The sequence below is a fragment of the Acipenser ruthenus genome, chromosome 10 (assembly GCF_902713425.1).
Source record: "Acipenser ruthenus chromosome 10, fAciRut3.2 maternal haplotype, whole genome shotgun sequence".
Classification (NCBI taxonomy): Eukaryota; Metazoa; Chordata; class Actinopteri; order Acipenseriformes; family Acipenseridae; genus Acipenser; species Acipenser ruthenus.
The window spans coordinates 41,511,626-41,535,659 of record NC_081198.1 but is presented as its reverse complement, the minus strand read 5'-3'; the positions used below and the strand labels follow the sequence as shown (position 1 = coordinate 41,535,659).

General features: G+C 36.3%; 3 protein-coding genes across 5 annotated transcripts; 2 read left to right on the top strand and 1 right to left on the bottom strand.

Moving 5' to 3' along the window:
• The first annotated feature begins 1,807 nt into the window (after nt 1-1,807).
• LOC117411485 (peptidyl-prolyl cis-trans isomerase G-like) lies at nt 1,808-13,280 on the top strand. The gene is made up of 13 exons (XM_034019083.3): nt 1,808-1,969; nt 3,162-3,243; nt 3,349-3,423; nt 3,527-3,634; nt 3,729-3,773; nt 4,011-4,098; nt 4,550-4,579; nt 4,978-5,117; nt 8,200-8,395; nt 8,960-9,124; nt 9,762-9,849; nt 10,004-10,140; nt 10,763-13,280. The coding sequence occupies exons 2-13, from the start codon at nt 3,183-3,185 to the stop codon at nt 11,835-11,837; spliced, it is 2,208 nt and encodes a 735-aa protein (XP_033874974.3). The 5' UTR covers nt 1,808-1,969; nt 3,162-3,182; the 3' UTR covers nt 11,838-13,280.
• LOC117411491 (cilia- and flagella- associated protein 210-like) lies at nt 13,067-20,569 on the bottom strand. 2 transcript variants are annotated; one of them, XM_034019097.3, is made up of 9 exons: nt 20,361-20,569; nt 19,558-19,769; nt 19,118-19,291; nt 18,291-18,496; nt 17,541-17,697; nt 16,628-16,767; nt 16,218-16,410; nt 14,926-15,090; nt 13,067-13,985 (listed from the first exon to the last, which is right to left on the bottom strand). In XM_034019097.3, the coding sequence occupies exons 1-9, from the start codon at nt 20,425-20,427 to the stop codon at nt 13,632-13,634; spliced, it is 1,668 nt and encodes a 555-aa protein (XP_033874988.2). In that variant the 5' UTR covers nt 20,428-20,569; the 3' UTR covers nt 13,067-13,631. The 2 variants fall into 2 exon arrangements, with proteins under 2 accessions (XP_033874988.2, XP_058888256.1); XM_059032273.1 differs by having other exon boundaries at nt 19,558-19,713; nt 20,361-20,568.
• A 49-nt stretch (nt 20,570-20,618) lies between these two features.
• Nucleotides 20,619-22,655, top strand: LOC117413964 (probable phosphatase phospho2). Of its 2 annotated transcripts, none has more exons than XM_059032274.1 (2): nt 20,619-20,684; nt 21,057-22,655. In XM_059032274.1, the coding sequence occupies exon 2, from the start codon at nt 21,100-21,102 to the stop codon at nt 21,835-21,837; it is 738 nt and encodes a 245-aa protein (XP_058888257.1). In that variant the 5' UTR covers nt 20,619-20,684; nt 21,057-21,099; the 3' UTR covers nt 21,838-22,655. The 2 variants fall into 2 exon arrangements, with proteins under 2 accessions (XP_058888257.1, XP_033879358.1); XM_034023467.2 differs by having other exon boundaries at nt 20,619-20,706.
• The last annotated feature ends 1,379 nt before the right edge of the window (nt 22,656-24,034 follow it).

Sequence of the window (24,034 nt, the reverse complement as noted above, 5' to 3'; positions counted from 1 at the left end):
TTTAGGCTTTGAGGTTTGAAGGCGGGAGGTTGGGCATTTCAATCAGACAGCATATAGACCAACAACAATTTATTCGTACTGGAAGGCATCTGCAAGGAAGAGGCAAAATAAATGTATGCTTGAGTGAATAGACGACGCATGAAGAAATACAGCCTGCTTTAAAATAGCATGCATTTTTTTTCTCTCTCCCTTTCACAATTCCAGGGTAAAAACAAATGTTGAATTGAATGCTTCACAGCACCCAATATTTTTCTGAAACCTTTAAAAACTTCCAAACAGATTCAAATTCAGTGGCGTGTTAAATAGTATAAAATATATAACGTCTGAAAACAGGAGGCTGTCATTTAATTATTGTATTTTTTTTTTTTAATTAACACAGTAGATAATGGAAAAGGTAATAAGCTATATAAGACTTTATAAGAAACATGTAAAAATCAGTAGAATTATAGGCATAACTATTATGGGAATTATGGGCATAACTAACTTACACAACAATAACGATGCTTGGCCAGTATGGAATTGAATTTGAGATATCTCAAAATGAGTTTGAGATATCTTGAAATCGAGTTAGTTTGAGATATCTGCAATTCAATTTAAGATATCTTGAAATGCATTTTGAGATATCTCTAAATGATATTTGGCTTGCCATAGGCCAGTGGAGGCACACAGCACAGGCCTGGCTGAGTGAATTTCACAGAACTGGAATGGGCATGTCTACCCTTATCCCACCTTGAAATGTTACAGTCGGGATACAAAAAAAAAGAGGTAAATTACATGTATTTTAACTAATTGGTTTGTGTATCGGTTGTGTTACATAGCTTTACTACATTAAGTGTAAGCAAAAATGAAATTTCATTCATACTGCTGCTTACAACTGTACTGTAAAGAAAGCGTTCAGTTGTTTAAGAAAATGGCCATTTAGGGATCCTCTATATCACCCGTAACGCTTGAATGCCTATACTGGTATTTGAACCAATCGGAAATTTCAAAGGATATGTGCATAGCCTATAACATTTAAATTCTATAGAGAGATTGGGTATCAGGAAAGTGTTTTTATTAAAGCCATATATGATATACTAAAACAAACTGAAAATTGTTGATAATCCCTTATCTTGCTACAAAACATTACCGTAAGGCTTGAATTGTGATCCAAGTGGCTGCACTAGCAGGAGCAGCATCTTGTATGTCTACACAGTATATAATCTCAGGATCTTCCCTTTCGTAATATACATCATTAAAGGACTCGATGCTACAAATACCAATCACTAGTTACCCCACCCCCTTATCATGTTTCATTGTGTTTACAAACATGTGTCAATACTTGTACTGTACAGTCCTATAAACTGGTGCATTCAACACATCTGAAATGTTACAATACTGCAATACATGTTTGTTTGTTTGCAGAACCAGGAAGAAAAAAATCCTGACAAAACAACACAGGTGTACAAGCAAGATGCCAGATATCAAGTTGGACTGAGCAATACAGAAAAGTTAATTTGTTTAATATATAAATATTAGAGCTAAATATTGAAACTATTTCTAGTAATTCAAAACCTCAACAAAATGGTAAACCAATGTGTGCATTTCATTCTGTAATTTAGGTTGTGCGTATGATGGGCAGATACACCAAACTAAAATGTCTTGCTATCCGGTGCATTAATTAAAAAAAAAAAATGACTATAGAGAAGAGATTCTGCTGTCGTGTTTATCTTAATTAGTCTAGTACTCCATTCCCACCTCTAATTTGCCTGCCACGGGCAAAGAAATGCGCGCGCGCCTACGCGCACATGTACACAAGAAGCATACAGCAGCGCGCTGACTGGTGGATATTTACCCGAAACGCAATGACGTCTCTCTTAGCGCCATCTTTAGAAATTAGTGAAGGAGAAACAAACTGAATAGTCTTCGTCTTCTTTCTTTCGGCCCTGGAGAGCAGTTAGACGATACTGGTGGCCACAAAACTATCGACGTAAGTAACAGTCGTAACTACATTTTATTCGGGGGGGTCATATTTATATATATATATGTGTGTGTTGTAATTGTTTTGCGAGACGACGAGGGGACTGACTTGTCCTGAAAATGAAACTAAGGCGCAGGCCACGATCCGGGGACTCAAGTGTGAACAGAAACCGCAAAAGCTGAATGAGCCCTGGACTGGTTAGCTGGCAAACTCGTGCAGGGTCAAAAAAAAAAAAAAAAAAGGATCTCGAGGGGGCGGGTGCATTTTGAAAATGGATTGAAGAATTAACCATCCAGAAGGCGACTGTGCAAAGATACCTCCATTAGTTAGGGCAAAGGCGCGAGTAAGAGATTGAGTGAAATGTTTAGATATATATATATAGATTAGATAGATAGATAGATTGATTACTTTTTTTCTCGATTATCAAACACATCAATAAGATCTCACTCTACGTTATCAAATGGAATGGTCTATCATTCCAGGTTTGGTATTTTATTATGTACGCCGAGTAACTTGCATATTATTTAGTTAAAACAATTGTTTTGCATTTCGTTAAAAAGACAGATAATATCACCATACAAACAGCACCTGAAGTTAACCTGCATGCAGCCTAGTAGGCCTGTAGAATTAGATTTCTGTATTCACAATTGGACACCTCCTCCTATAAACCAGTTGACTTCCACTCGCTGAATTATTGTTACCTGTATTTTGAGCAAAGAGAAGTGGCTTAAAGTGAACTGAGAAATATTACAAATTAAATGAGCGAAATATACAGTATCCTTTTTGCAACAGTTGGACGTTATGTTTAAGCTGTATTGTAGACCAAGAACTGATGTTTCCTTTATTCAAAACTAGCTTATGTTAAAAACCTTAAATATAATTGAGAGCCAAAACATTTATTTCCGTAAAAACGTATAACTATTATTTATTTGATATACAATTTATATATCTTATATTTAAGATGTAAAGTCATGTTTTGTTTCTTTCTGAAATATTCAATCAGTAACTTTACAGTGGTGCAAAGACTAATCCAAACTGTTCTTTGCCAGTTTTAGATGTGTTGTCAAACATCACAGCATTATTTCATGTTGTATCAAAGCACACTTTTATTATTAGGTTAAGCTATTTCAGGGGGGGCGGGTAAATTTAACCAAGATAAACCCTATTTTATAATGTAACCTTGCATACCACCGTCTTTCAGGGGCAAAAGCTTGCAGAAACCATGGGAGTAAAGGTACAACGCCCCCGCTGTTTTTTCGATATAGCCTTCAACAATGTGCCTGGTAAGGAAAAACAACTTTAAAGATGCTTTTTTTGGTCATAATCTAGTACGCTGGATGTACTTTGAATCATTATTGTCTTCGTGTTATTTTTTTCTTTCCTTACAGTGGGGAGAGTTGTGGTTGAATTGTTTTCTGACATATGCCCTAAAACATGTGAGAACTTTCGCTGCCTCTGTACAGGTACTGTACTGTTTTGTAGTTTGGTAAATGTAGTTAAACACATTTTTTTTAAAACATCACTTTACTGAATTCTTCACATTATTTTGTTTTGATTTTGTTGTAGGTGAAAAGGGAATTGGAAAAGGCACCCAAAAGCCTTTACATTATAAAGGCTGTCTATTTCACAGAATTGTGAAGGATTTTATGATTCAAGGAGGAGACTTCAGTGAAGGTATAACCAAATCCTCATGTTGTAAAATGTTTCAGAATGTATTTAGAATTTATTTCTTAACACTTTTTTTTTTTTTATTATTTATCTTTTATAGGAAATGGCAAAGGGGGTGAATCAATTTACGGAGGCTTTTTTGAAGGTATGGTTTGTATATCAACACAAACCTGTAAATATCAATACAGATTAATTGGCAAAAAACAAAAGTACATACAAAAACATTAACTGCACTGGTACCCAAAATGTTATCCATTTTGTCAAAATGCATTTTACTCGCCTTCTACTCACTAAATATCTTTATTGTTTTTCAAAGATTACTACCAATTTTTTTCAGTTCTCACAATGGGAAATTAAAGATTTGTGTTTTGTGATTATCTAGATGAAAGTTTTTCTGTTAAACACAACAAGGAGTACCTGCTGTCTATGGCCAACAGGGGCAAAGATACAAATGGTTCACAGTTTTTCATGTAAGTACATTATTGATTGAGTAATGACTAACATAAGCATTCAGTTAGTATTGGATCTTTATACCCTTTCCTAAGTTTATAACTAACTAGTCCTGTTGATAGCAGTGAAAGCAGAAATGATTTGTGTTTTTATAGTAATTTAAAATCCAAATAGCTGTTATACCAATTTATTTTTATAAAACATTTCCCAATATTTAAGACAAGTGTGTTTTTTTTTTTATTTTGTATTCATTCAATTTGATTTGTTGAATATTTATGTAATGTCATTCAGTATTGATGCCATAATATAAGCTAGTTTTGTAGTAAACAATACTGCTTTTTAATGATTTGATTGTGTAAATATCAGATTTAAAGTTTCAATAACTGTTTTTTTTCTATTTGACCTTCTAACTGTGTTTTTCTCTAATTCTATGTTTTAACCTCCTACCTTTTTTACTTTAAATTTAAAAAGAACAACAAAGCCAACTCCTCATTTAGATGGGTAAGTACTTTATATTTTAAACAACTATTCCCAGTTAGAGGCTATAGTGGAATCATAGGTGTCATTTATAATTGAAACTTGGAGTTAGGTCATGGTGACCTATTTTTTCTGTTGAACTTTTCAAACTTGTTACAGGAGGCCACATGTTGTAGATGCAGGTCATGGTTGTAATATGCTTTCTAGGTGATATGTTGTTTAAATAGTTATGTTAGTAACGTATAATAGTGTTAAAACTAAATAAAAACAAGAAATAACACTTTTAGGTTTGTTTCTAAGTGTATGATGGAAAATACTGTCAAATCACTTTGATTACCACTCAGTGACCCATCTAAAAAGCAGTAGAATGCTTGGATGAAGATGCAATGCTGCAAATAGAATGTCATCTCTTTTTCCTTTAGAGTTCATGTGGTTTTTGGTCAAGTGATCTCTGGCCAGGAAGTGATCAAAGACATGGAAAACCAGAAGACGGACGCCAGCAGTAGACCATATGCTGAAGTAAAAGTTCTCAACTGTGGGGAACTTATTCCAAAATCCAAGGGTAATCTTCAGTACATGTTACGTTTTTATTTTTAATTATTCATAGCCGTAAGGGGGTACTTCCTTGCTTTAGTTAAGTCAACAGTGAGAGGTGAGGGACCCACAAGACTTTTATCATCTGTAATGTCTGTTTTTCTATGGTGGTAAATCAGTTTTATCCAAGCCCTCTAAAACACAGAAGAATCGGCCGATAAATACACCTCTTGTAATAGCTTCAGTAGTATACAGAATGAATGCCTTGAGCAGAGATGCCAACTGCTGGGTTTTGGCCGTAGCAACTATGGTTTTCATGCAGTTTAAAAAGTGTTTACATCCCACCCCTATCGCTTCTGATTGGCTAGCTGTTGAAAAATCTACTGGTTACAAAGAAACCCAGAAGTGGCTGCCAAGAGAGCCCCTGGCAAGGCACAGACTAATCTTTTAAACTTAAGGTATTACTTACGTTATTTGTAAATTAGCAAATAAGTTATACTGCTTTCTAAATAAATGAACCTGACATTTAAATACAGCAATCTATGAATTTACAAAAAAAACACCATAGTCGCTAAGGTATTAGCGGATTAGAAAACATCATTGTGTAATTTTTATAAAATTATTTTGGAGTCTACTATATGAGATTCTGTACAATATTTTATTAAAACTAGACTGTAAATCTCATGGCAATGTGTTTATGTAGTAATTAATTTGTTTATTTCAGTGAGAGTAGTGCAGGGAAAGAATGTTGTGCGTCCCCTCACCCCCACCCAAAAAAATAAAGCCATCAGGGTGTTAAACCAGGATAGCCCTGCTGCAGCAGTGTTCCAGTTAGCCACCATGAGACAAGATGTTAGATGAGGGAAAATAGCTGTAAAATGTTGGACACTGTTTAGAAAAAAATAAGTACATTTTGTCTTTGCAGAATTTGATGGAGCCTACTGTAGATATTGCATGCATTTTGATAGAAAAACAGTAACATGCAGAGAAACTTGACAGGTTGTACACAAGTCCTTTTAAAAAATCTGTGGTTAAATCTGTGGTTCAGCAGTTACAAAACTGAAATCTGAATTCCACAAAGCAGCAGTAATAGTTGGCAATTATTTTGTATCTGAGGCAATAAACTAAATCACATGTACATCAGGAGCAATTTTTATATTTTAATAACTCCCAATGTGTTCCAAACTGCACTGAAAGGAACATTTCCTTAAAGTATGTTATAAATTTGTTGAGGTAAGGTGGGGTCACGGAACCTTTTGTGTGTCTTGAAGAATTGAGTGAACCAGTCAAGCAACAAGGCTAGATCTGCCCCTGTTAATCACTAATTGATTGTGTTCACTGTTAAATAAAACCAAAGTCCTACAAGTTGCATTCTACTTTTTGTGCGACGGGGAGGGGGCAAGTAGATTTTTCTAGCATTTTGTCCCTTGGAGAAGTTTGTGTGTGATATATATATATATATATATAATTTTTTTTTTTTTTTTTAATTTAGTCGTTGCCAATTATTCTTATTATTTTCTCCCAATTTGGAATGGCCAATTATTTATTACGGTTGGCTCACCGCCACCACCCCTGCGCTGACTCGGGAGGGCGAAGATGAACACACGCTGTCCTCCGAAGCGTGTGCCGTCAAGCCGACCGCTTTTTTTCACACTGCAGATTCACCATGCAGCCACCCAAGAGCTACAGCGTCGGAGGACAACGCAGCTCTCGGGCAGCTACAGGCAAGCCCACAGGCACCCGGCCAGACAGGGGTCGCTAGTGCGCGGTGAGCCGAGGACACCCTGACCGACCTAACCCTCCTTCCCCCCGGGCGACGCTCGGCCAATTGTGCGCTGCCCCTTGGGAGCTCCCGTCCTCAATTGGCAAAGGAATAGCCTGGATTCGAACTCGCGACTTGCAGGCTATAGAGCGCATCCTGCACTCACGTGGAGCGCCTTTACTGGATGCGCCACTCGGGAGCCCCCCGAAGTTTGTTGTGTTTTTCTTTTTTGTTTGTTTTTTTAGTAGCACACCCCTGCTATGGTTAGGTATCTTTGTATGCAGTTATATTAAGCCGCTGTATGTGCAGCGCTCATGGTGCTCTTTGTGAAAGGAACTTGCAAGGGATTTCCCATGGCTTTCAGGGTGTATCCTCATCTGAAAAGCGTATTGTGATTGGATGCCTCTGTTCAGTGACAGATCTTAACGGCAGGTGTTAAATTATAGTTTGTGTTGGGACAGCCCAAAGTTTAAAGGAGAATATACAAAGCAGTATACATTTATTAAACAAAGTAAGATTTTGGAAAATTACACCTACTGTGGATACTGCAGATGTAATTATTATTATTTTTTTTTAATTTAGTCATTGCCAATTAGTTTTTATTATTTTCTCCCCAATTTGAAATGCCCAATTATTTTATTATGCTCAGCTCACCGCTACCACCCCTGCGCTGACTCGGGAGGGGCGAAGATGAACACACGCTGTCCTCCGAAGCGTGTGCCGTCAGCCGCCCGCTTCTTTACACACTGCGAACTCACCGTGCAGCTGCCTCAGAGCTACAGCGTCGGAGGACAACGCAGCTTGCAGGCAAGCCCGCAGGCGCCCGGCCCGACTACAGGGGTCGCTGGTGCGCGGTGAGCCGAGGACACCCTAGCCGACCTAACCCTCCCTCCCCCCGGGCGACGCTCGGCCAGTTGAGCGCCGCCCCCTGGAAGCTCCCGTCCACGGTCGGCTGTGGAATAGCCTGGACTCGAACTCACGACGTCCAGGCTATAGAGCGCATCCTGCACTCTAGCTAGTGCTTTTACTGGATGCGCCACTCGGGAGCCCCCACTGCAGATGTAATTTTAGTGTGAGAACCGTACCAGACTGCCTACTATAGTCTAAGTTGGCTCTTTTGAGAAGTTATATGTTGAGAAGTTAGGATTTTAAGTAGCTGAGTGGCTCCAAGCAAGAATTTTTCCATGTACACAGATCACTAGTGAAATGTGTTCTGAGCTGTTCGGGAGGAGCAGAACTGAGTGTGCTGTTAAGTGGGTTCTTCCACTGAGCTGTTTGGTTACTTAACACACCCGTTGTTTGTTAGGACTTTTTAAAACTTTGCTGACTAATTTGTTTTTGTCATCAGCAAAAAAGGAAGAGAAGAAAAGAAAGAAGTTGTCTTCAAGTGATTCCGGGAGCTCCAGTGACTCACATTCTTCAGAGTCATCGTCTGAATCAGAGGGCGATTCAGAAAAGGAATCCAAGAAAAAAAAAAAGAAACACAAGAAAGAATCTAAAAAACAAAAAAAGCAAAAAAAGCAAAAGAAAGAAGAAAAGAAAAGGTGAGTTAGCTATTTAATTGCCAAAGCTACTGGGAAACCATCCCTGAAACAATGAGTGGATGTAGGGCTTATCACCTCTTGGACCCCACTAGACCCCTTACTAAATATCTTGGTATCACTGAACATATAATTGTCCCCTCTAATTATAAGCAACACATTTTAATGAGTGCCATCTTGCATTGTACAAGAAGACATTGAAAAAGACTATCAAGTATTTTGTTATGGATAAACTATGTTACTTGCACAAAAGTAGAAATATCAACAAGCCGTAAGACTGGCAATAGGGTGTAGAGCCTGCTTGGTTTAATTCCTTTACGGTATTGGAGGGTGGAAATCTGCAACTGAGTTGGTTCTCCAGAACAGTCGTCTTTTTTGATATTTAGGAATCATCAATCTGTACAGTTTTTGATCCCGATGACCCTGCTTGCCAAGCACCTAGTTAAACTTTCATGTCTGATTGTCATAGCAAAACTGGCTTCCAGCTTTTATAGATGTAATATAGACATTGTACTGTTTTTATTCAACAGCCACTTTTTTACTAACTAAATGTTTTGTCTTAAATAGTTCTGGAGAGGAGAGTGAAGATCAAAAAAATGAAGCTGATCCCCTCTCCACTGTTCGTCCTGAGGAGATCCCTGCAATCCCAGAAAACCGGTTCCTTATGAGAAGGAGCCCTCAACAGAAAGAGGAGAAGGAAAAGGAGAAGAAAAAAGAGAAAGAAAGAGAGAGGTAGGTGTTTGAATCTGCATCTCAGTAACTAAAATGTTCTATTACAGAACATTTGGCTTTTGGAATTTAAGTGGTAAGTAGCTGGTATGTTAAACAATTTAAGTGTTTTTTTTTTTAAATACACTGCTGCATGACAACTATTTTAACATTTGTCCAGTAGCTTTTTGTTTTAATCCATTTTCAAACAACTCTTCACTGTAATAGAAAAAAGACCATTTCAAGCTTATGTGCAGAATTGAAATCCATATATGGAGCTTCCTCCATGAGAACTTTTAACGGATCACTCCTAACCGCATTTGTTTTTGTTCATTAGATAATCATTTGAAGTGGGAATTTACATATTGTACCCATTTGTTAATTGGTTTCCAAACTTTGGGCCATGATGCACTAAAAATAAAATAAATGCACACTGGTAATACTTGTGCCAATAAAGTGTGTTTTTGACAGTAAAAAAACAAACAAAAAAACCTTTAATAGCTTTATATGAACCCTTTTCATTAAGCTTGTTCACGTTGGGGCACCCCTGCATTGGTCATTTTCCAATTAATCAACAATCTCTTATGCTATGTTCTTTAATCTTCGGAAGTAAAACTGCTTTAGGATATAACAATGTTGATCTTATTATTTTTTTTCTTAGCAATGTTTTAAACTCCCAGCCATCGTCATATCAGAGAAGGCTGCTGGTAACCAGGTCAGGCAGGAAAATTAAAGGACGAGGACCAAGAGTAAGTGTTTACCATTTAAATTCATAACTTTGGTTTATAGGTGAAAATAAATCAAACAAAACTAAGTATCAACAACATGTTTTGGTAGGCTATGGCCTTAAAAAAAAAAAAAAAAAAACACACCCCCTTTACAAAGGCATGTTCATTATTTTAGCGCTACAGAACGCCATCCAGGTCAAGGTCTAGAGATCGGTTCCGTCGCAGTGAAACGCCACCTCATTGGAGGCAAGAGATGCAGCGAGCTCGGAGAATGAGGGCTCCCAGTGGTGAACGATGGATTAAAGGAGACAAGTAAGTTTAAAACTGAATTGTTGTATCAGGATTCCCCTTTTAGATTTGATGGGGTTTTGTTTGGGTCTGTGTTTGTTGTATACTGGAGCAAAGGTTCATAATGCATTCTATTAAAAGCATGCCAAATCTAGAAAATACCGTTCAATAACCTAGTGCCCAGTGGGGGTGTAATGATACACTAATGTCACAGTACGATATGCAGGTCACGATACGGTATTCATCTCAATAGATACCTCTATTGCAGTACGATTTATCATGTAAAGAAAGTGATACACAATGAATCGTTACACCCCTAGTGCCCAGAAGAAAACCCCAGTACTTTTACTGGTCTATGCACATGTACAGTAAAAATGTTGACTACAGGTAGATGTCTCCAATATTTAAAACCATCAATAACTTAAAAAATGTTCTTGGCAAGTTTCATCACACTTGTAGCAGTTATCCAGATGAGAATTTATTGGCAAGTGTGAGATACTGTACATAAGTTTGTACGGTAGACACTACTATAGTCCTGTCGCTGGCGATATGCATCCCTATTGGCGGATAATTACTTTAAAAAAATTAATAAATAAAAATTATTAATGTTTAGAATCAAGTTACTCAACTGCTTTTTTTATTACAGGAGCGACTTAATGGAAGGCAATAAGGAAATACCAAAACCTCAAGGAAGAGGAAGGGAAAGAAAGACCTCGGAAAATAAACTCGAGACCTCGGACAGCCCCAGCAAAAGCAGGGAAAGGGATAAGAGAGCTAGGGCACGCAAATCCAGAAGCAAAGACAAGGAATCGAGGAAAAATGCAGATAAAGAGGACAGACATGACAAACACAAATCTAAAAAGAAAGCAAAATCAAGAAGCCGAAGTAAGAGTAAAGAAAAGAGAGCAAAATCTGGAAGTAAAGAGAGAGAACAAAAATGTAGTAAAGATGATGAAGAGAGAGCCAGATCACAAAGCAAAGGCAGAAATAACACCAAAGGAAAAGAGAAGGAAAAAAACTCTGAATCAGAAGTGAAAGAAATGGAGAGGAGTAAAAGCAAAGAAAGGGATGAAGGCAAAAGTAAAGACAGGTGTGCAAAATCAAGAAGCAAAGAAAGAGACTCCAACAAAGAAAAACATGTAAGATCCAGTAGCAAAACCAGGGAACAAAGCCGAAGCAGAGACAGAGGAAAAAGAGCTCAATCCCAGAGCAAAGACCGGGACAGAAGCAAAAGCAAAGACCGGCAGCAAAATAGAGAGAAGGAGGCAAAAAGAAGAGGCCGATCCAAAAGCAGGGAGAGAAAGCGAACTCCTGAAAAGGGCAAAACAAGGGACTCGAGGAGGAGCAGAAAATCAAAGAGTTCTGAACGTGAAAGAACCCGAAGCGCTGATAAAGAAAAGAATAAAAATAAGGAGAGTTCACATCATAAAAGAAATAGAACCAATGATGAAAGTCACAGAAAGAGGTCCAAAAGCAGAGAAGTCAGCAGTTCTGACAGTAAGGATGAAAGAAAGGCAAGAAATAAACATGGAAGAAGCCAAAGTCGAAGTCCCAGCTCAAAGAAAAAGGAAAGTAGTAAAGAGAGAGAATCTTCACATAAAAGTAAGGAAAAAGAAAAGAAAAAATCCTCCAGTGAAGAGAGGAATCAAAAGAGCAAAGAAAAAGATAAAAACCATAGTAAGGAAAAGTATGACCGTGAATCAAGCCCAAGTACAGATTAGAGTGATTAACCAAGATGAACTGTGATTTGTGGACCTGTGGCCTGTTCTTGTCTGTAATATAATTGCAGGCACATTGCAGACGTCATCTTTTTAATATACTTCAGTTGGCTCTTTAGACAATCTGCAGCTTGGAATATTGTACTACTGATTAAGTTTAGGGGGAAACTTTTTTTTTTGGTGTGATACTGTAGATTGAAGTTATTTTTTGGTAATGCTTTACCTGGCTACATTTATTTTAAACTATACAGCAGGACTATATACAGCAGGACTATCTGTGGACATCAAGAAGTGTGCTGATTTACTGGAATTCTTTGAGACCTGATTCTAAATTATAAGGTGTCCATATCTAGATATTTTTGTAACATGAAAAAATATACTGTAAATACCCAAGGTAAAGTCTGAATGCAAGATATGTGACCTATGAATAATGCTGGGTTTTTTTTTGTTTGTTTAAAGTATAGCAATACCAGGGTTCTGATGTAACACTTTTTTTTGTTTTTTTTTGTGGCCCACAAAGTAGTATGGATTGTTAGTCGGTTTCTTTAGAATCCACTTTCAATAAATTGTCGAACAGGGCAGCTTTATTCTAATGTTAATTCCTTACAATATTTGTTTTTTTGTTGTTGTCCACTGTGATTGTATACAGTACAGTTCTACATCTGGATCTGTGTAATACTAATACCCATATTCAGCAGAAACCCTTGTTCTTATCAATCACACAGTGAGCACTAGCATGCTAGTTTTATTTTTTATTTATTTATTTTTTTCCCCCAGAACAAGGGTGTTCAACTATAATTGTTTTTGGTTTCTTGTGCCATTTCATCAAGATTCATGTAATTACTTTGGACAGTAATATGATTTTTATTATTTTAGCCAGTTCTCAGGTCAAGATCTGTAGAAATACTACACCAATTCTAGATTGAGATTTATAAATGTGCAAATTCATATATTGGTATGAGACAATTTTCCAAAATGTTTTAGTACAATATAATTGATGTTGCTATTAATCCGTTTTGAGAAACTGCTTTTAAATGGGGGGGGGGGGGGGGGGTCAAATTAGTTGCAAGGATTGTTCCTGAATTTCCTGATATTAAATGCATATATGTGTTCCCGTATCTTTATTTTTTATTTTTAGGGGAGATTCATGTGTCCTCTCCATACTTGATTGCTTGCTTATTTTCAGTTTCTGTATTAGTTTTTGCCAGTGACATTATCACTGTAATTAACTGTTTAAAAAAAAAAAAAAAAAAAAAATTGTATATGCTTACAAATTGTTTTATACAAGTGTATTTCTTTATTTCCATTACCAATATTCTGCAGATCACTGTGAAATGAAGTGTATTTTGTGACATTCTCCTATTTCTTTGAAAGAACAGTTTTCTATTTTTTTTTTCATCCATATGAAAACCTGTCTCAAAATAAAGATTTTTTTTTTTGTTTTCACCTTTTAGTATTTCCTAACATTTGTGCCCTTTAGTCAAAACCTAGATATAATTATGCAGCACAAACTCTCTCAGTACAAGTTTAAACACAGGTGGGTTAACATCACAACTTAAGAACTGATACAAAAGAGAAATGCAATTGACAAGTACAATTAAGAGGTTGCATTTATATATTTGAGATCCTACCACACATCAAAAAAACAAGTAGATCAAGATTGTGAAGTGGTAGAATATGCTTTCATTAAGAGGGTGTTTTTTAACATCAAAACAAAAACTAGTAGCATCTTTTATACCTGTAGCATTCACTATGATTAAATGTTACAAAATGAGACAATGTTGTAGACACTCAGTTTTACCATGTAAAGCCTAGTTTTTTCCTAGATTTCTGGATGTCATCTGTATCATAAATAGCTTTGATGTCTTGAGTAGTGCTACGATTATAATTGGGCAGTTCAACGCCAGTGATGTCTTGAGCCAAGTAACTTGGCCTTAGTCCTCCAAACACAGGCCCAAGTCCACCCCCAAAGCCCATTCTGGCAGCTTTACGGAGAGGATAAGGATTTCTTTTAGCTTTCACAGCTGAATCGATTACTTCACTTGCATATGCTTGGAACTGCTTCTCTTCCAAGGCAATAAGAAACGAGTTTTCCTTCTCATACTCCAGTAGGGCTTCTTTTTCGTGTAATGCCTTTCTATGATTTTCAGCCTAAAAAAAGAATTACAAATCGTATCAATACATTGACCCTTTGTCTTTATACACCATTTAGACTAGATTTATAAGCAGGGATTCACAAAACGGGTATGCATGCAAACCAATAAAGACAAATGTAGACTTCCATATTGTTCTTTAAGATGCGAAGACGTGCTGTCAGTACATTTTTAACAGGAAAGCATTTTTCATAAAGGCAACGAGGGTGCTCATGCTTGCGAGCTGAGCCATAACTGCCTGACTGCTGGATTTTTCCCTGAAGACAGGGTCTCTGGGCTCTCAATGATTTCAAACTAGTCCCTCCCAGCTAGTGCTACCAATGGCTGCTTCAAGTTTTTATTAAACAATGGAGAGTGATAGGTGGAACCACACCAGTTAATAAGATCAAGAATGGGCACTTGAAACAACCAATGATAGCAGGGATCTCTATTAAGCCATCTATTCAAAGAAGAGGGATGCATTTATGGGGAGTGGTGGGGGTGAGAGGTGTTGATGTTTGAAAGCTTGAACATTTAAATGTGAGTTTAAAAAAATACATTTACTTAACCATTTTACTTAAAATAATGTATTTTTCGCCCTCAGTTCTATCCTTACATAAATACTCTTGTGCCATTAAGCTATCGTGTTCAACAACTATTAGTGTTTTGGTTTTTTGCTTTTGAATCCACAGGGCAGCAATATGGTGGTAGGATACTGAAATAAATAGAGAATGTGTGATGATTTGTTAAAAACTGTAATAACCAGCAATCGGGACTCCTACTTAACTTTCACTAAAAAACAGCAAATGAAATAATCATTCAGATAATTTTTGTTTTAGATTTGCCACTGTGCATTCAGACAACTAAGCAGCTGCCAAGTAATGTCATTATCTGATCACATTCTAACAATACAGTCTTAGCAAATAAATGATTAATGCGGGAGTTCTTTTACATAGTACCATTTGTCGAACATGGAGGTCTTGAATCTTTTTATTCTTCTCTCTCATATTTTGTTGCTTTTCCCATTGTTTAGCGAAAAAAACCTTAGCATCTTCTTGTTTGGCATGAAGCAATTCCACAGCCTGCAGTCTCTCTTCTTTTTCCTTTTCTTCTTTTTGTTTAATCTGTGAATGATTACATGGTTTCAGTCAACTCCAAACAATTTTCTACAATGTGAAATCCTAACATCCTGGTGGGCATATTCCCTGAATATGACATTAATACCTGAAAGTGTACTAGAAATGTAACTGGACTAATTAATGCAATCTCTGTCTTTAGAAAGTAGGGCCCCTTTTCTAGCAGACATACTGACTTGTGTGACCACTGAACTAGGTGACCAGGGCCAGGTGGCATCTGGACTGGATTAGGCTCTCAGAGGACAGTTGACTTATGTACAGATAAATCACAACTGCAACAATAAGCTGTTTGACGGCAAGGAAGACATAAAGCACGTATGTCCCAAGTGGTAGAGGACATTAAACATCAAAGGAGTGCGAGTCTTAAGACACACAAATGACCTCATGCAGAGAGCAGAGAAAAGACTATGAATATCCAAGAAAAACTACACATTTTACACTAAACAAGGTGCTGTCACTCTGCTAAGCAAAGCCACAACTCCGGGACTCCAACCAAGGACAGACCCAAGAAGGAGGAAGAGAGCTTAATGCTACCAAAGGCAAAGAAACCGAGGCCCAGTTGGAAAATAATCTTCTGCCGTAAAACTAACAGAGACTATATCAAATGAACAAGTCTGAAGCCACTGTATAAAAAAGTGACTGTGTCTGGCTACCTGCGTGGCTAAAGATTCAGCGAAGAGGACAGAGTGGATGGGTGCTGTTTGTTGATTCTATTGGGGATTGAAGACTTTGTTGCAGAGAGGAGAGCCTTTCACTGGAGACTTTTAACAGATTGAGATCCAAACCAGCTGACCAAGAGTCTAAGCTTCAAGGAACCGTTGCGTGTAATTTCAGTTGCATTTTCCTCTCACGGAATTTAATTAATTAATTAATTGTAGAACATTCATAGAATTGAGCTAATAACTGCTTAGTTTTACACACCTTGCGTGTAAAATAACTTTAGTGAAACTTGACAAAAGTTAACTATACATAATTTACCTCATATTGTTGTATGAAGAGCTTATACTCCCAACCATACAATTAACTGATACAAGCTCATTTTCAATATTTCATTTTCACTTTAAAGATTTTTTTCAACATTTTTTCTTACTGTACTTTCGTGAAAAAATATTTACCATTGTTACTCTGTGTGTGGAAATGGATTTAAGTTCAGCTATCCTTTTTTCTTCTTTTTCTTTCAGTTTTCTTTCTTCCTTTGCCTCCTGCTCTGCTACAGCTCTAGCAATGATTTCATCCTCATTGCATTGTTTCTCCTGCATCTGTTTAGCTAACAGTTCAATTATCCGATCTCTCTGCTGCAGCTGTTCTCTACAATAAAAAGTAAATTACAATAAGGCAACATATAATTATAATTATAGTATAGTGCTTATATATATTAATAAAATATAAACGTAACTGGAATTTGTTCTGTTTTAATTGCAACAAGCCTAAACTAGGAAATTGCTTCTGATACATAATCCATCAGTACATATCATCTATAAGTATCAGTATTGATTCACACTATACTGAAATAAAACACACTAACCTGAATAATTCTGCCTCCTTCTCTTTTCTCATTTTTATCATTTTTTGCTTTGCTGTGGAAAAAAGATTAATGGACTCTTGTTCTTCCTCATACTTCTGTTTTTCAATTGCCTTGAGGATATCCCTGTTTGACATGTGGTCCTAAAACATTTAAATGAATGCTATTAGTCTTGGGCAAAAATCAGTACATCTCTAAAAAGTGGCCCTAGGAGCAGTTCTGGACAGACAAACAAACCTTTCCTTGAATTGTCGTAATTAAGTTCTTATTTTTGACAAACTTTTACCAATTCTTTGTATTTAGTTAAATCATGCTATTACAGAGAAAGACGTAATCATCTTAAAAAAACAATGAAGAACATAATATAAAGGAATTGTTTAAATCAAAACTATTTCCAACAAAGACAAGGTTGGGGTTGGTATTATTCAGTACCAAGAAGTATTTCAAATATTCCTGACTATTTTAGAAAATAGACATTATTGAAATCCCTGATTAGAAACTGATATCGCTCTAAACACCACTGTTAATAAGTTTTGAGAGTAGTAATCACAATGATAGTAATAATGGTAGCATTCTGTAAGAACAACTAAAATGAAAAACTTTCCTTATATTTTATCATATACATCTTCTTGTTTGTTTAGGCTTGGTGGTCCAGTGGTTAAAGAAAAGGGCTTGATACCAGGAGATTCCTGGTTCAAATCCAGGCAGCCACTGACTCACTGTGTGTGACCCTGAGCAAGTCACTTAACCTCCTTGTGCTCTGTCCTTCGGATGTGACGTAAAATCAAGGTCCTATTGTAAGTGACTCTGCAGCAGCTGATGCACAGTTCACCCCCTAGTCTCTAAGTCACTTTGGATAAAAAGCATCTGCTAAATGACTAATTAATAATAATAATACCATTAGTCAGAAACCTACCAAATAAGAATTCATCAATTGTTTCTTTTCTTCATGCTTCTGATCCTCCAGTTTGCTCTTTTCCCACTCATATAATCTTGTGAGGCGTTGAATTGTTTCTCCCTCCTTTTTGTCCTCCAGCTTTTCCATCTCTTTAGCATGCTGGTGTTCTTTTACTCTGAAATGAAAATCCAAGAATATTTAATAATTTTTTATGTAAATCAATTTTTTATGTAAAACAATTTTTATGTAAATGTTTTATGTAAATCATAAAAAAAAGTTATGTAGATTTTTTATATATATAAAGTCTGATTAATGTGTCAGTAACATCTATAAATAAAAACCAATACATAATATTGAGGCATAAAGCAGCAGCAAGTTACCAAATACTTATTTGTTTGTTTATTGGTTTAATTTTCAAGATGTTGAGAACAAGTTCAGTATTTAAAAAAAAAAATACTGGAGTGGAGAGGATTAAAAAGTTTGTTGATGAATAAAAAGTATATGGTTTAACTGGATTAGCATTAACATATAAAACATTTAATACCAACTATTTGTGAAAACCTTAATAAAAACATTTAAAATAGGAGGTTGTCAAACAACAATCATTGAATCATTACTTCTTGGTGCTATAATATATATATATATATATATATATATATATATACACTAAATGAACCTTGCGGCTCGGGTTCGTTTCACCCTTTTTAATACAGACCCAGACATAAGATTGAAGACATTTACTGTAGTATGAATACTTTAAATACATACTGCTGCATCTGACCACTAGCAACAGCCTTGCATGCCTGGAATCGTTGAAGTGCTTTGTGCTGATCCTCAATAATAGCCTGCTCTTCTTTACGCTGCATATGAGCCATTTTATCTTTGTTCACATTTTCATGAGCATTCTGCTTCTTGCGTTTCAGGTCAATCTGGGCCTCTCGTTCCTTAAGAACTTCCGTAATCACAAGAGCACTCTGCAAAATGCAATAAAAAAAAATAAAAAAATTACAATTTATTTGAAAAATACACTCGCTACAAAATATAGATCAATTTTAAATGGTCAAAAATAAGACACTGTCACTTAGTAGCAGTCATTTTAGGAAGAAAAATGCCATTAATATTTTAACTTAATAGAGCAGCAGTGTGGAGTCGTGGTTAGGGCTCTGGACTCTTGACCGGAGGGTCGTGGGTTCAATCCCAGGTGGGGGACACTGCTTCTGTACCTTTGAAGCAAGGTACTTTACCTAGATTGCTCCAGTGAAAACCCAACTATATAAATTGGTTTAATGTATGTAAAAATAATGTAACTGTATGTAAAAATAATGTGATATCTTGTAACAATTGTAAGTCGCCCTGGATATGGGCGTCTGCTAAGAAATAAATAATAATAACTTATTTACCACAGGCCCCATATAGGGCTTGTTTAATTTAAATGACTTTACCATGCATGTCTGCAACTGATATTGCGTACCTGGCTTACTGTGTGTTTTACTCAGCTTTATTATACTTCCTTATGCTTTTACCATGGCATACTGCAGTAAATTGCATAAAATCAGAAGATTTTCTGTTAAAAAAGAATAAATTTAAATGCATACGTGAAATCCTTTCACTCTGTCAGTCTGGTAGTATTGTAGGGTTTTTGCTCTCTCAATGGCTTCTCTTCGCTTCTCTGCCTGGTATTGAGCTTCTTCAAAATCAATCTTTCTCTTCTCTTGTTCTTCAATTTCTTCCCGTAGCTTTTTTGCTTTAATTTTCTTTTGCCTTTGACCCTGAATAGATTAATTAAAATCAGGACAGCATTATTAAGCATTCAACATACAAATCAATAGCAATTAAAGTAATCCTAAAACATAACTTAAAATTATCTAAACGTACTATTATAATGAACAAATGGTTGGTAGTACAGTTAAAAGACACTTTTCTTACTGTATTTATAAACCATTGCATCTTACTTGATTTGTGCTTGTTTACCATCTAATATGCTAAGTAACTGGTCACAAAAAGGAGCATGGTAGACAGACAATGCAAGACTTACAGCAATGGTGTTAGACCAGTGCTTAACCACTTCCTTAGAACGTAAATGCAGAGCCTCCTTTTCCTGTTTTTGTTCTTGGATTAACTCTGCCTCTCTGTTCATTTTGTTAAGACTTTCTTGCACCCTTTCCCATTCTGCTTTTGGATAAACATGAACCTGGTGAAGATCAGGCAGTTGCATTGGTACATTTGCCACTTCTGACCTTTTTATTGCTAAAAAAAAAAAAAAAAGGAATACATAATATCAATAACAAACGTTTTTTTTTGTTGTTGTTTTTTTTTGCCATGCACCTCTGTTGCATCAGTCTTTGCCTTATACCTGTACGTACTGGCTTCTTCCATCATTCATCTGACAATCATGTATATTTGTCTCACCTTTTTAACTGAATTACTGTATCATGAAAAGAATAACTGTACAAATAAGCACGGGCTATTATCAATATGTATAAACTAAACACACGTTGAAGATAACTTTTACAGCTGGACTTCATTCTAGTATCCATAACTATAAGACCCAATCATAGGACATACATTAGTTATAAAAGCAAAACGTATAACACAGTAGGATAAACTAAGACATTAATTTGATTAATTTGAAATAGATTGATGCTTACATTCAAAGGTGGCATCAGAACTTTAACAAAAAGAACCCATTTTGAATCACTTTATTATAATGTGAGGAAAAAAACGCAGAGTCAAAAAACAAAAAAACAGGATGTGCGGCCGCATAATAAACAAAGACAAAATAAGAATTTCAAAGTTTACAATATACTACTATAACAAGTTCTCTTTTTGTCTACTTACGTGTATTTGTCCTGCTGCTTCCCTTTCGCCTGCCGTACTGCACAATCGATGTCGAAGCAGTTGCCATTTCAAAAGAAACTATTTACATAGTTTAATACTGGATCATAGTTTTAAAATATATTGATATATAAAAACAAAAATCTGTCGCTCATGAGAACATGCAGCGAGCCTTTGTATGGACTGTATACGATCTCTTAGCAACGTTAGTACCGGAAATTCAACAGACGTATTCCTTTGGTTACCAAGCGTCAAAGCGACAAAACAGAGGATGGGGCGGAGCTAAGGTTGGGCACAGTCACGTGGTTTATATCTAGGAAGCGTTCTGTAAGTATCATTAAGCTTTGAGGTAAGCATACGTTGTTTAAAAAAACGATATTGGATAAACGTAATTTATGTTGATGGTTTGTACTATGCATGCTTCTGTTTTTTTGCTGATTGCACTAATGGTTTTACTTGAGTGTGTATTATTATTTATAATCTGTTACTCTTACACAGCTGTACAGCTAGAATCTAACCTATCCCCACAGTTAAAAATAACAGAAAAATTGGCAGTCGTCTGAGCTGGTCTCTGCACGTAAAGGTGACCGCTGAAACTGGCACACGTTCATTGCATTTGCAACAGTCTTATGTATCACGTTCAGGTTTGCATATGAGCTATTGCTATGTCACATCTATACTTACTGCTTTTTTTTGTAGGAAGGATAGTTTCTAAAACAAGAATACTTGCTTCCATCAGACAATGAAGACTCTGTTGGTGTTTGACTTTGACCACACAGTGGTAGATGATAATAGTGACACTTGGGTCGTTAAGTGCACTCCTGAGCAGGATTTGCCAGACTGGCTCAAAAACACCTATCAGAAAGGGCACTGGACTGAATATATGGGAAGGGTTCTCTCTTACATAGGAGATCAAGGAATCCGAGAAGATGCAATAAGAACTGTTATGGAAACTATGCCTTATACAGCTGGGATGATTGATCTTTTGAAGTTCATCGGTCAAAACAAAGAAAGATTGGACTGCATAATAATTTCAGACTCCAACACAGTTTTCATTGACTGGATTTTACATGCAGCTGGTGCTCAGTGTGCAGTCGACAGGGTTTTTACAAATCCTGCACATTTTGATGACCGAGGTTACCTTGATGTTCAGTGCTTCCATTCTCATTCCTGTGCACAATGCCCTGTTAATCTTTGCAAAAGAAAAGTACTGGAAGACTTTTTAGAGAGACAGTTAATGGCGGGTGTGCAATATCAACTCACTGTTTACATTGGTGATGGAGGGAATGACCTTTGCCCCGTTAAAAGCTTAAAGACATCTGATGTTGCTATGCCCAGAAAGGGATATTCGTTGGACAGGCTGATTTCTAAGTTAAATGCAGGTGATTCAAGACACCTTGAATCTCGTGTTGTAGGCTGGTCATCAGGTCTAGATATCCTCAATGAGATGAATTCACTAATGAAACAGTCATGTTTGTAGTGCAGTTGTAATTTTTGTCCTGTTTACAAAGCTTTAACTCATGGGCCTTCCAAAAAATAGTTTTCTTTAAATAAAGTTTGTTATAAAGAAATTGCTTTAGACCGTTGTTAAGAAGCCCATAACGGTCTACAACAGTTTCATGGATGCTAAACTCTATTTTATTCATAAATCAGCCAGAATTTTTAGACCATAGTAATATATATATAATATATATATTTATTTATTTAACATAACACTCTTGTCTACTTAAGAATGTGTTCAGTAAACAATTCTGCAATAGTCATTGGAATTTGCTATAGTAATTGGGATCTGTATGTATTCACTCATTATTGAGATTTTTAACTGTGTCAAATCCACATCTGAATATAAAGAGATATCTCTTTCACCCTTTCAAACTTTTCTAGCAAATTAGCACAAATGTAATTAAATTGTACCAAACAAGAGATATCACCTTGAAGTGAAATAATTATAAGATGGCTTGTTTGAGAAACAAGAATAACAATCATAATGATAATGATATTCTGTATTTTAAAACCCTTTTTCTTGAAGAATGTGTTTAAGCCTTGTGTCTTGTTCATGAAATGCTTGAATGAGCCTCAGTTTATAATTGACATGTAAAACAAATAAAAATACTGTATAACTTTAAATGTGCAGAGTTCTGTTTATTACATTATGATATAACCCAAAATGTTACAGCCATAGCACTGCCCTATATAGGCAACTGACGTATCAATCAATCAATCAATCAATCAATCAATCTTTATTTTATATAGCGCCTTTCATAGTGGACCACCATCACAAAGCACTTTACAAGATAGTGAGGAACAATGCATAATGCATTAAATGCAGTGAAATACAGGGCATAGTACATTAAATACAAATAGTAAAAAAAAAAAAAAATGCAAATACATTAAATACAAGGCTAGGATTGTAGAATCGTGTGTCATACAGAATCATACGAATAAGATGGAGTGAAAACCCTGAAATAGCAATTTAGACAACAGCTAATAACAGATATCAGGCTTAAAGAGCATGGAAAGCAAAAGAGAACAAGTGGGTCTTGAGAGTTGATTTGAAGTGAGCGACTGGGGGAGCTACACGCACTGAAGCTGGGAGAGAGTTCCAGAGAGTCGGGGCCATGAAGCTAAAAGAGCGCTCTCCAAGTGTGGTGCACTTTTGCTTGGGTATAACAAGCAAGCCAGGGTCAGAGGACCTCAGCTTGTGTGCAGGGACATAGTGGGTCAGCAGGTTGGAGAGATACTCTGGACCTGTGTGATGAAGGACGTTGTAGGCAACTTTACAGGTAGCCAGTGCAGCTGGGCAAGACAGGGTAATGTGATCATGTTTTTTACATCTGATAAGGATCCTAGTAGCGGCACTTTGAACCAGCTACAATCGGTTTATGGTGCGTGACGGAAGACCACCATAGAGAGAGAAAATCTATTTTCTCCATACAAATCTACAAAGTTGTTACATAAGAACAACTCACAGTACTGAGACATCTCTTTTAAAAGTAGTCATATTGACCTGTTGAAATATGGTAGCTGTAAAATAGTGAGCCCAGTAAGTTTGAGACAACCCTTGACCTTTGTAGGTCTACCCTTAACTACAGGTAATTTATAAGATCCCTAGAAGGTATGAGGGTTGAACAGCCTACTTTCAAACACACTTTAAAGGCAGCAAAGGCCAGAGTGTGACAAAGACCTGGACAATGGGATGTCACTGGGTACTTCGTACTGAAAAGTAGTGGAATCAAGGGGAATTGTGCAGTGTAACGTTTGCCCTATTAAGTTTTTTTTTATATTATAGTAAATTAAATTGACCATTAATTTAAAAAAGTGACATTAGATCGCACTAAAAAAATCTTAGAAACATGCATGTCCTATAAGTTTGTAGAGGGATGATGGGCCATTCTGTGATTTCAGAAAGATATAGCCATAGCATTTTACAGGGTTCCATCAATGCTTTCCTGGTTGACTTAATGTAATATGAAGTAAATCTGAGATGGTGAATCTTGGTTTTAAAAAAAAAATTATCCTACTGGGCATACATTTTAATTACTGTACCAGATGATCATTAATTTATTTAAATTCTAAATAAAGCCTCCAGAATAAAGCTGAAAATGTTTTCTTTTGAACTAAACACGTTTTGACACGTTAGAACAGAAATAAAGCACTGAAAAACCAGTAGCTGGAAA